Raw genomic sequence first — 13,138 nt, forward strand, 5'->3', positions numbered from 1 at the left:
TTACCACAGCCAGCTCCACGGCCACATCTGGTGTGTCCAATGCCCCTGCTACTGCTGGACTGCCAGTGCCATTGCCTGTGGCCTCTGGCGGAGTATACTGATGTCAGCATTGCCACTGGCAGCCTTCCTGCTGCCATCGGTGCCACGTGATGCTTACGACCCTGACAAGACTTTTTTGCTTTTAAGGGAGGAGGTGGTCTTTGAGGTCATGTGTGCTGTGCACAAGGGGGGATATATGTGACAGGGTACGCCCTGCCCCTGTACTTATTTCATGTTTTGTGTTATTTTATATTTGTATTTGTTTTATTATTATTTAAATGTAAAATGGTGAGGACGTGTGGTCAACAGCGAGAGATTATTGACAAACGTGCTGTTGACCACGCATATGAGAAACCCTATGCCCAATGTGGCAGAGGGATAAACTAGGTAATTAATAGCCAGTTAATCCCTCGGCCACAATGTAAAAACAAGCAGCTTTGGTTGAACGGGGTTAGTGTGTTCAGAGGCGGAACGAGAGAGTCTATATTATTAGAAAGCAATTGCTACCCGTGCTGGTTTACACCAGCACGATACTTGTTTTTTGTAACTGCCTGTTTTGTGTTGGCCACCGTGCCGTTTTGTTTTGAGTTCAGAGTTTGTTTCTGTTTTGTTTAAACCTTTTGTTTTTCAATAAATCAGCACACTAGTGCATTCATTCACACATCAGTGCTGTCTTTGTCTGTCTACTCCCTGGTCTGTCGTCACCCACCAAGGCAATCTGTGACATACTCATACTACATAAACACTGTGTAGACACGTGAACTGTGACCAAAAAAACTTCTTTTATATCATTTATTGTGTAAATTCAGCCAGTATCAAGCCCAATAGTTTGAAATATCTTTGCTGGGGATTCAATTCTTTTCAATGGTAGGAACTCTTACATTAACATACCAGTATAATTTGATATTTTGAAGTTATATTTTATTTGCTTGAACTGAACATTTGTTGAAACAATCACATTTATTATTATTATTATTATTATTATTATTATTATTATTATTATTATTATTATTATTATTATTATTATTATTATTATTATTATTTAAATAGGTTCTACAGACACATCAACAACAACAAAAGATTATGGTACACAAGTCTGAAACATACTTTTACCTCACAAAGCTTTGACTATGAGTGTATTATTTTTTTGTATAATGAGTTTGTCATCAGGGTACTATTTTCAACATGATAGGTTGAAAATGCATACTTCAGTGTGCATTTGTGGCAGTACAAACTGTTATATTTCAATGCATTAGATGTTGGATTCATCACGGTATTTGTCATCTGGTGTTTCCTGCAATGATAAGCATGCAATGATAATATATATATATATATATATATATATATATATATATATATATATATATATAAAAAACAGATTTAAGCAATTCTGCAAGATATTAGCTTGAAATATTAGCACCATTTTTATTATTCATTACCATAATTGCACAAGTTATTCAAATCTAAGAATAAAAATACACTAACATATCATTAAAAATCTTCAGTAAGTTTTTACATAGCTATATTGTTATGCCTTCATGAAAATAGTACGGCACAAAAGTGCAATGGTGGATATACACAAGTACCCCTTTTACATAATTATTCACTTTAGTGGTCAAATGTCCTTGTAAGATATTATCACCACAGTAAATTTGCACACTACAGTTTCACCTGGGTTATAATATGCACTTTGAATAGTTTACCATGTTTTTAAATATGCTTTAACATACCTCTCTGGGCTTTACCATGCTGTTACTGTGCTTTATTACACTCTACGATGGTGAACTTACCATTAATTATATTTTACTAAATGTTTTGGGGTGCAATTACTCTAATTGCTTATTAGATTAAACTTTTAAAGTTGTCTGACTAATCGATAAAGCACATTTTTTAAATATCAGTTGCACTGTGTTACTGTCTATAAACATGGAATTGTGACACAAACAATTACTTGTTTAGTCCTTTCTTCTAAGAGCCCAGAGGCCAGTTCTGAACATATCCATTGTATTATCAATGTGTGAGACTGGGGGCTAACATTATTGAACAGTTTTTTTTTCTTCTCACCTGATAAACTGGATTGTCAAAAGTGTCATCTGGAGAATGGTCCTTAAATAATCCTCTTTGCTTCTGTTAAAAAAAAATAAAACCAAATCAAATAGAGAATAACACTTAGAAATGTGTTCAGCCTTAATAGACTAATATCATTATTTTGTAGGAGTGTCATCTCCACATATAAGGAATATAAGCGTGTCTAATAATGAGATACTACTCTTCCACTGGCTTAAGAAAACCTGCGTTTGGTCGATAATTATTAATTATTACTACTATTAAGGAAACCAATTAATACTGTGAGACTATTTCAGAAATACTGTGGGTCTATTGAGTCAAGCAGTCAATATTATGGTATAGCACTGTTGTTGCTGACTACCTGGCTGTGGCACTTAAGTATATGATGTGCAATCTACCATAAATAAAATAGTGTAGTTGAATATCTTGCATACAATGTCTCCACTGACGCCAGGTGTGTCCTCTGAGCCTGGTCTCTGTCCAAAATAGTGGCAGGAGTAATCAAAAGTAATTTTAAACATGTATTATTAACTTAATTATTTTCAATTAAGAAATGATTTATGTTATAATGTTACAAGATGCAGTAAGTTAATATACTGTACATCACATCAGGATCAGCAATTACAAATTAGATTTATTTTTTTTTTATAAACTTTCATTCCTATAGTAAAAAAAAAAAAAGTCTTATTTTTAACTGCTGTTCCAGAGTAGAATCTTTTTGTGATGAACAGTATATTAACATAATACGTGCATAGGGTGTCTTTGTTATAACATAAATCATTTCTTAATAATTTAAAATAATCAAATTGATGATACAAGTTCTGATCAGAGGTTGAAAGAATTGAACTAAAAGAGAGAGGTTAAGTGAGACTTGAGGGGAGATCAAAAGCCAACCCCTGTGCGACAAGATGGCTTTGGTGGTGACGTCAGAGTAGAAAGGAACACGCAGACAGGCAGTACTGGCTGGTGAAACTGATGCGCAATGGCGCTCAGTGTTTTATTAAACAAACGAAAAATAAAAGATTGAACAAAACAGAACAAGGCACTTGAGGCCAAAGTAAACAGACAAACAAAACAGACAGTGGACAGCGCTACACAAGTATCGTGCGAGTCCTCTTGCTTGAGTAGCATTTGTTTTGCTTTACTTTCAGTTATTTTCTCCTTCTCTTTCTTCCCACTCTCCACTCTCAGACACACAACCCGAGTGAGTGAAACGTGCATCTATATATACTGTTTCAATTACCATTCAATTCAATTACCAATTAATTATTCACTTGAATCCCAGCAAATGAACTAATTTGTGCAGTACCATGCTCACATACTTTATCTGCACGTGAAGTGATTATGCAATCCCCGTGCCTAAATATAACTACATATTTTAAATCACTTGTGCTACATAGACCCATTTATATATTGTGCACCAACATCTAAACACCACCATTAACACAACACACAAAATACACATGGGGCGGAACACACTGCCACACCCTGTCCCTCTTTTTGACTCAGCACAGAGACCAGGATCAGAGGACACACCCGGAGTGAGTGGAGACATTGTAGAAAGCACTTAGTTAACGGTGGGTGTACGGAACAGCTTGCAAAGTAATGTTGCTGCTGATTTATGATGATGATGATAATTATTATTATTACCTTAACAGTTCTGTCTGTGGCAGTGGTTTTGCCATGTGCACTCTCTGATTCAGCAGAGTACGTTGGATTCTGAAAACTCCTTTCTTTCACTTCATCTCCAAATGCTGCAGTGTCATGCTAGGAGAATAGGAGAAATGACAGTTACAAACTACAGCTAGAATTGTACCAGCTAGTCCCAGCTCCAGCCCTCGGGCCTCCCCGCCACTTCAGGCAAGCTGCAGGCTTTGTGAACTCAAAGCACTGCTTCAGGTATCTTGTGAGGGTGTCTAGAAATAAGGCTCCAGTCTATCACCGACGGTCCTTCAAAGGTCACCATGCAGCATCTGGCTTGTCATAAAAGAACACTATTAAAGAATTCAGGAAAAAGCATTCTAACAGACTTAGTCGGCACAGCAGTTTCAAACTTTGCCATCAAACATTTAACATTTTTCAATCAATTCTTCTCACTGGTGTAGCATCAGAGTGGGTCATAATATCATTCTGTGTATGAAATTAACAGAAATTGAGTATATAGAGGGGAGTCATTCTCTGTGTCTACTTGGTTTCTGGTCACAAACTCCCCCACTGACAAAAAATGGTTTTAAAAAAGAGAACTGCTGGACAAGTGTTTGATCTTCCCCCATCGCTGAATGAATCATTTGGCGCCAGTAGTGTCTTTCAGAATGCAAGCCAGACAGTTCGGGATGCTTTGACACCTTGGACAGAAAAATCCAGCAGACAGGGGGCGAAACAGCAGACCAATTGAGAGCTGTCTAGGAACGAGAACAACCAATGAGAAACACCTCACATGGACTTGGACACCTAAAAATAAACAAACTGACCAATCACAGGGTGGAAGACAGAATCACAAAAAGCAGCCGCGCGACTTTCAAAGGACGTGCTTCCCATACAGTGCGCTTCCCACACTAAGAAAGCTCCCCATACTAGAAACAACACTCCAGGCAAGAAGCAAGCTCCACACTAGAAACAGTGCTCCAGGCAATAGGAAAGAAAGGAGTGCTGAGAGGAATTGACTCAGAGTTCAGAGGAAAGAAATTGAAGCTAAACTGCTCTGAAGAAAGTTTGAGTCATGGGAGCATAATTAATCGAATTCACTGAAGGCAAGGAAGAACCGGTGTCTTGAAGAATGGCTAAAATCTGCTTTGAAGAGAGCCCTAGCTCTTTGCCCTGCGTGAGGCTTAAACAGTAAATGGGACATTGCCTTGACCTGAAAGCGGGTCTTGGTTTCCATGTCGCTCCACAAAACAAATGGAAGCATAGCCAGCAGCTGGACCTAAGGTGATATACTAGCCCTACAGAAGAACTGCAACGAGAACACTTTTACGAACTACATAAGTTATGTCTGATCAACGGAACTGTTGACAACAAAGGTAATGCTGCAAGACTGGAAATCAACAAGCTGATCTCCATTTGAAAAGCACAATTTGTTTATTGCGAGCCGATGAGATACAATGTGTACTTCAAGCAAAGTACCATCTTCTTTCATTGGAACTTCAGATCCAGAGAAATGCAGTGTTCATCAAAACAGATTGACTTATTTGTTGAAAATCAACAACTATTCAGCATATTAAATACTTTATGACTTGAAAAATGAATTGTAGCAAATGCTATCCAGTTAGTGGATAAACTGTTTTAGGAATAGAATATAGCTTCCTGTTAGTGTGTGTAAGAAATGTATTTTGTTTGTTGAAATGTGCAACTCAAAGGAGTTGCCTCGTAAATGCAGAGAATTTGATCATTGCCCCATTTCAGAGTTAATTTTAATATACAATCGTTTGAGGTTGATAACACATTATTAGTTTGGTACATCACGTCTAAACTAAATTAACACGGTAAAACTAATTTGCTAAATTAGGTACTGGAATGTTGGATTCCATTCTGAATGGGAAGTTGAATTAATTCTTGTGCATATTGATATGAATTACAATGAGAAACGGGTACTGAAAATGCTAATGCAAAGTAGACACTTTGTATGATCAGCCATAATTTAATGTTAGTATATTAACCATGTATGCTAATGATGTTATGGTCGTTGTAATTGTTTGACTATGAAATAAGTGAACTGTATACTATTCACACATATCTCTAACCAATAGCCTTTCCTTTCTGTAATATTAGATTAGTTGTGCTCCCCTTTTCATTCTTAAATAAATTATTCTTTTATATTCCTGACATGTTGTGTGAATGTCGGTTATTGTCATGGGAATTCGAGTTCTACATGATCCAGAACTAAAATATGGCATGTCTCATTTTTTACATTTTGAAGTCCCTGAGAGGGCAACTAGAGACTAATTTATATTTAAATAAATTGTATACCTAATTCACTACACTGGAAACATATTTAAAACTGTAAGCCTTCATTTAAAACATAAGCCGCACGTTTGGAAAGTTTGACTGCCAAAGGGTAATAACATGGACTCCCACATTTATTGATTGAACCCAAGCCATTGCCTTTAGCCACATTTCCATCTTCCATTAGGACCAACTTGAGAGTGATTTTAAATCAGTCCTGTCCTTCTCCACCAGTGGCAGATCAAGATCAAGTTGCTTAACCCTTTCAGCCCCAGTTAGTATTGTGAGCTTGCAGAACTCTCCAACTCGCTCTGATGGAGGAGTTAGCTAAGCAGCTTCCAATACAAGGATGTGAGAGGAGGGTTTTAAATCTCAGACTGCTGACTGCTACAACCTCCAGTTGCAGATTGAATTACAGATGGTAGACTGCAGATAAAAAAAAAACATCTTCAGTCCCAGTTCGATACTGAAACACACTGGTTTCATGGTGCATATTGGGCTTGTAGTTTAATTTGTGCAATACCTTTTTTGATATTTACATAAATCTGAGGGATTCTTATTGCAATTGGTGTTTAAAAACAAAACAAAAACATTTAACAGTACCAGTAAATTAATACTGAAAAATTACAGCAGTAACAGGAGAGGGTTTATCTTCTCCTTCCCCCTTTGGGATGTTTATTTCTTGATAATAGTTTACGAGATAAGCGTTTACAGGCAGTTAGATGTTTTACATGCATTAATGATGCAGTTGAATGAGTCAGCCTGAAAGATAATTACCACTTCACAGCACTGTGACTACTTACTGGTGCAGGTGATGCTCTAATAGCACACAACAGTGTGGTGATGGTTAAAACTGTGAACTTGTGCTCTGTCAGCATCTGTTGATGAAAACACCTTTCATCTCTTAAGGCCTGGGTTCAAGTTGGGATTGGCTTTTCAGAGCAGGGATAGCCCTAGCAATGACAATGCAATTTCACCCACTCTGGGAATATAAAAGTCTCACAAGAGTGGCCATCCTTTCTCTTAGGGGACAAGAGAGCAATTCAGTATACGTACCAACTCAACCCTTGGGCTCTTAAAGTTGCACAGGGGCACTTGTGCTGAATTGTGTGGTGGATATTTTATGTATACTACTGTAGTGTTCACTACCGCCAACTGCTAGTGAGCTGGAGAGGAGTTGAGATGGAACACTTATTTATTCGTATTACTCATGTACGCCTTTTACTGAGCACTCAGCTTGGATATGGAACCTCATACAAGGTTTACAGCAAATACTCTAGATTCATTAAAATTATACAACAGACAGTTGACTGCTGTAAAGGGATCTTTAATGGACCTGTTTTTTCTTTGACCAGCTCCTCAACCAGCATAGACCAGTTCCGATTAACTGGTACTAGCAAGACTGAATGCATCTACACACAGTTAAAACTACAGTATAGTACAAAAACTGTTCAATTAAGAAATATAAACTTATAATGAAATTGTTACTGAAACAAATACAGTAGAGAAGTATACAATCTCATAACAGATGATTCAATAAAACGCTCTGGGATAAAAAAAATACAGTGAATTTATTAAACCTGTAAATTCACTAATCCATTGCCAAAGTTCATTACACATTACATGCAATCTATTAAAACTATGAAGCTGCCTACTCAGTACATTATATTATTGCAACAGAGACAAATATAATCTAGCAAGGTAATACTTTAGTGTGGCAGTGAAATAACAGTACATTGACTCTTCCTATTTCATTCACAGATTGAGTACTGACTCATATGTGACAGAAAATCAACACACGCAAATTGCTTCGCTGGGTTTAGAAAGCAAGGGATTGCAGTGATATTAATCAAGCCCATGTTTTTTGAGAACGCACATCACAGTACAATACTAACTCAAATGGTGAATTAGGTGCTCAAGAGATTTGGGATTTACATGCACACCTTGTTAAGGTTTTAACAATGAAAAGGCTTTTTTTCCTCCATTCGGACTGATACGTGTTTGTCTATTTGTTTAGTGCAGTTGCTTTTTTAAAAACAGACATACAAAATGGGGTCAACTGCTACCTCTAATTTAGATAAAGCTACTGTCCTGTGCAACTCAAAGCATCTTATTATACCCTGTTGGGTTTGTATAGTCGGAATTTAACAATGGAAAGGATCGTCCTCTTATTCATTCTAATGGGCTATGTGATGTCAGTGCCTGAAAGATATCTCAGGATATCGTCATGGTTCTCTTTAACCCTATTTTTGATAGTTGTTTTTAATTTTAAATGACCTCAAAGCCATTTTATAATCGCAATATGACACTCCAGGTTGTGTGGTTGTGGGATATTGGCACTTCTAACACACCCGAGGCATGGCAATGACCCACAGTGCCACACGCCCTCTTGTGCTAAATTACTTAAATACAACTGTCAGAAACACAGGTTATCGACTATTTTAAATATGATTATCAATATCACAATATTCTCTTATTTTTCCAATGACAGATGCAGTGGGTTCTACCATTCCTAATAGCCTGCGCTCCACTTTATAATTGAAGATGCTTTGTCTGTAAAATGTTTACAAACTCACCTGAATAGGTTTGATTTTTACTTCTGTTACAGCTTCTGAACCATTTGTATTATTTAACCCATTTACCTAGAAAAAAAAAATAGAAATAGAAAGTGATAGTCCCTTACCTTTCAACATCTCTACATGTATCTACATGAATACTTAAGATTCCCAAAGCCCTTTCTTCCAAATCATTAAGAAAGGTGAAACCTAGCCAAGAATGACAATTTTAATACTACAACAGTTTATAGATGCACCTAATTTTATTATATTTTTAATCCAATCTGAGCTCTGAAGGAGGACTGAAGATTCCCTACTGCAAGCCAATTACATCTTTTGACCACTTGTAAAAATGTACACAGTAAATGTACACACAAGTTTTCCCATGCTATTGCCACTGTTTACAATGATTTGCCATGTTTTTATTTATGTATTTATTTATTTATTTTTTATATGATTTACCATCCCACTCTGGGCTATGCAATGCTTTAACATCATTTCACTATGCTTCATTACACTTTGTTATGCTTTTACTATGTTAAACTTCGATAAGGGATCTGCTGAAATTAAACTACAAGGGCCCAGCCTTGGATTTGTGGGGTTGCTGAAGTGCGATGAAGCAAACCAGACCATTTTACTACTAACTCACCCTGAGTACCAAGGTCAAATGAGATCCTAGCCAAGATCAGCAACTAGGTGCAGCACAGCAGGATTTGAAGCACAATGATTCAAGTGACACCATTCAGGTGTCAGTTCACTAGTTGAGCCACTAAGGGACCTCTGCATCTCAGTTTAAACTGTTACTGTAAAATCATGTTATTGTAACAATTTTAAATCCTCAAAAGCTAAAATAAAGTACACCAATGCAATCACAAGCGATACCTACCAAACTAGGGTTCACGTTGCAAATTGCAGCGTCTTCACTTGAGGAGAAGGTGATGTTATTGGTATCGTCACTTTCTGATTGCTGTTTCCTTAAACTGCAGAATATAACAAATAATTTTAGGATGTACTGGATTTATAGTTGTAGTACTGAGAGAGGATTGGTAACAAACCTTAACTAGTACGGCTGATGATGATAATACAAAAAATGCATTCATTTTGATTTTTTTTTCTAATTGCATACAGTGTCACCACTGGCTTAATACTGTAACTGCAGTTTTCTTTAAAGCATATGTTGCCATCAGTAGGCCAATTGTACTGAAAGGGAAAGTCAAAATTGTCTACACCATTTTTTCAGATATGGCTACGTAAATATTGGACATATCTGTAAACTATAACATTGTAGATTGTATGATTTAATCTGTTTTTGATCTGTGATCTGTCTTTACCTGGATTTTTGCTTTGAGTTTATCTAGAAAATTCTGAATAGTCTTCCTTATCCATTCAAGCCATGTGACAATGTGACACATCAACTCTGCCACTCAGGCCATTTTGATAAGTGCTATAAAGTTAGAATTCTCCAGACAAGCTCAAAGCCACTAAGACTGAATAGTGGAGCATCAGAACACAGAACCAAGAATTGCCAACTATATAACAAGACAGGGAAAAGCTGCACCAAATAAATGTGTCTTCTTTAAGTTCAGGAGCCATTTTACACAATATCAGTCAGAACTAACCAACCCACCTTGGCAAACTGGGGAAGGTATATCTGGGGAGCTTCCTGCCTCTTGCTTTGTAGTCAGCCACAAAAAGAACACATCCCACTAGAATCACTACTGCTACCGTTACTCCCACCGCTATGGCAACTAGAGGGAAAATAAAGCAAATCGAGCAGGTCACACACTACAAAGGGTTCACAGTAAAACAAAGTTTCCCTTTTAGAAATCTTCCATAAGGGACATTCTCAATTTGCTTTAGGAGCAACCAGCTTTCTTCAAAGTTCTTTATAGTTTTCTGCTTGAGGATTATAGACTTTATTTGGACCCAGGTAAAGCTAATTTATCCTGCCCAGTTCACTTCATGTACTGTATTATGCCTCAACCCTTTAAATATAATTATTTTATGTTAAACAGGGTGTTCAACAGAATACTACAAACTTTACTATGTCATTTTTGAAAATGTGTCATACACATTCTACTGTAAAAGTACAGTCATGTGAGTTATATTGAGGGTGCGTGTTTAATACCTGGCATGAGAAATTATTTTTATTCCTTGCACAACAAACCTCTCATTAACCCGTCTCCCCCAAAACTAGCAGGGAGAAGACAGGATCAAGACCACAATGTATCACTTGCCAATAGAACCAACACTGTGAGGTGTTGATTTGGTAGTTTGCAAGACATTATTTTCATTTTAATTGTCCTCTTTATGAACTGTGCAAGTGAAGGCCATTTCCTATACTTACTACATTTAGCATTCTAGATAACCTCAATTACCTGATTTGAGTGACTTTCAATTTCATTTTCAGCTTACCTGACTGTTGTTTGTTAAAGCTGTTATTTGTTTGACACACATCACCACTCCAAGATGGTGTACATCTAAAGTAATGAAATATAACCAGGGTAAAATCCATTCAAAAGGTGCTTTACAATTACAAAAATGAAATACAAAATACAGTGCTCTTCCTTTATAATGCTGTAGTTGGGAGCCATAGTTACGTGACCAAGCTATTTGTCTTCAGCCTGATAATGAGGATGAAGTGCTAATGAAATGGCATTATAGGGCAAACGGGAACCACGATGGGCTTCCTTACAACTGGCATTTAAGGCCAAATTTATTTTCATAAAACTACCGGCACATCTTGATCATAAAACACAGTAGAATTGCAGGATCCAAACAAGGTTCTTACTTGCACTTCGCCAGTCCATCGTCAATGTAGCAGGTACCACCATTCCGACACAGACAGGGAGGAGGCATCACAGGTGGGGGTACGAAACCTAGGAAAGAAAGCAAGATGCTATCACGGATGTACAAAACTCTGCATGACACATTTATAACAAGGATCATGTTGTTTTATATTAGTCTGTTTAATTATTCTAAATGCAGACATTGTTTAAATAATAAATTAAAACCAAACCTGTCATTACACTTACTTTAAAAGACAATGCACTTAGTGTAAAGTGCTAAGAATTCCATACCTCTTACAGGTTGTGTACTTCCATTTGTTATATAAATCCAAATCCAGTTACTTTATGAAAGAAACAGGTGCTGTATTTGACTTGTATTGTTATCATAAAGCACAATATGTTTGTAAGCCATGCTTTCAGTTAATGTTGCACTTGCTTGGTGAAATTGTCCCCGCCCCTTCAGTGGCTTCTTTCCTGTCACTAACCAACCAGCTGCTTCCTCTATTGACTGAAATGCTTTGGCCCAGAATGACACAGAAGTGCAAATGCAAACAGATAAAATGAGTATACAGCATAGAAATTGAGAGCTTCCTTTAACTTTAAGATGATACCTGATACAAAATGAAAATACACATGTGCTATAACACACAATGTCAGAGATATTGATTCCTTACCTGTGTACAATACCATTATGCATGGTTTTGATCATTCTGCATCATCAGTTCTGATCATTATTTACCATGCTTACAATATATTCACCCACTTCTAAATTCTAGGGGTGTGCAAACGTAATTCCTGTCCCCCTGCAACTGTTACAACTCTCAGTTAATAAATGAAAAACCGCTATACAAAATTATAGTCCAGAGGGGACAGCAATTACAGTTGCGCACAGTGGTCACTTGTAAATTCACCTTACTTCAGAATTATGTAAGCAAGAACACAGCATCAGAAACTTTAAATGATGAAAACACTTTAAAATTTCTGCTTACTCAGAAGGTACAAGTATACTGGTGGCAGAAAACCTAGATAAGCATGTAGACACATCTTTACAGGGAGCTAACCTACCAGCATCACACACAGTGGTGCTCCCTTGGATGAAGTTGGTACCCTCAGGACAGGCACAGGAGTATCCGCCAGGCCTCAGAAGGCATATGTGGCTGCATGTTCCTTTGCAGGGGTTCTTCACTGAATGACACAATGCATAAAAAAATAGGAACCTATGACCACATGCATTTTTAGAAGGAAGAGGCTGGTTAGTGAGAGGTTTGACTATGAAATAAAGAGGTTTTTTGTGAGATGCCATTTAGAATCATTATATTATAAACTGGTGATGTAATTGACTACAGAAACCATAAGCAGGGCACTTTTCCTTAAGTGAAAGCCTTTTAAAACAAATATTCTGCTTGTGTTGCTAATAAACAGAGGCCCTGTGTTAAAAGACACGTCAAAGAATGATGTAATATAAATGCTTTAAAGCATTACAAAACAACCAGCAGTGATTATAAGAAACCTGTGCTGTATCCCCATGTTGTCCTTATCACAGTGAAATATTTTTCAACATTATCCCGACTGTTTTGATATTTTTATCAACACATTGTCATGCCTCATATATTTAACAATCTAGTGTATCTAGATCAGACTCTCTCCTGCAACAATGCTGATTTAGTTCCTACAATACGCCACTCTTGGTGCCCATAAACAATCACCCCTCTCTCTTGATGAACACTATAAGTAAAAGTTGAGGAT

The 13,138-nt window shown here is 37.0% G+C and overlaps 1 protein-coding gene across 1 annotated transcript in view; it reads right to left on the bottom strand.

Annotated features, from left to right (window-relative positions):
• Positions 1 to 1,108: 1,108 nt before the first annotated feature.
• The window catches only part of lrp2b (low density lipoprotein receptor-related protein 2b), an 88,001-nt gene continuing 75,971 nt past the window's right edge, over positions 1,109 to 13,138 (bottom strand). Inside the window, exons 71-79 of the mRNA XM_041267097.1 lie at positions 12,458 to 12,577; positions 11,395 to 11,482; positions 11,019 to 11,083; positions 10,231 to 10,351; positions 9,490 to 9,583; positions 8,625 to 8,690; positions 3,757 to 3,873; positions 2,104 to 2,166; positions 1,109 to 1,333 (exon numbers count right to left, since the gene is read on the bottom strand). Of these exons, the coding sequence (XP_041123031.1) occupies positions 1,292 to 1,333; positions 2,104 to 2,166; positions 3,757 to 3,873; positions 8,625 to 8,690; positions 9,490 to 9,583; positions 10,231 to 10,351; positions 11,019 to 11,083; positions 11,395 to 11,482; positions 12,458 to 12,577 (776 nt within the window). The 3' untranslated portion in view covers positions 1,109 to 1,291. The remainder of the gene's footprint in view (positions 1,334 to 2,103; positions 2,167 to 3,756; positions 3,874 to 8,624; positions 8,691 to 9,489; positions 9,584 to 10,230; positions 10,352 to 11,018; positions 11,084 to 11,394; positions 11,483 to 12,457; positions 12,578 to 13,138) is intronic.

The sequence above is a fragment of the Polyodon spathula genome, chromosome 12 (assembly GCF_017654505.1).
Source record: "Polyodon spathula isolate WHYD16114869_AA chromosome 12, ASM1765450v1, whole genome shotgun sequence".
In the NCBI taxonomy this organism is placed as follows: domain Eukaryota; kingdom Metazoa; phylum Chordata; class Actinopteri; order Acipenseriformes; family Polyodontidae; genus Polyodon; species Polyodon spathula.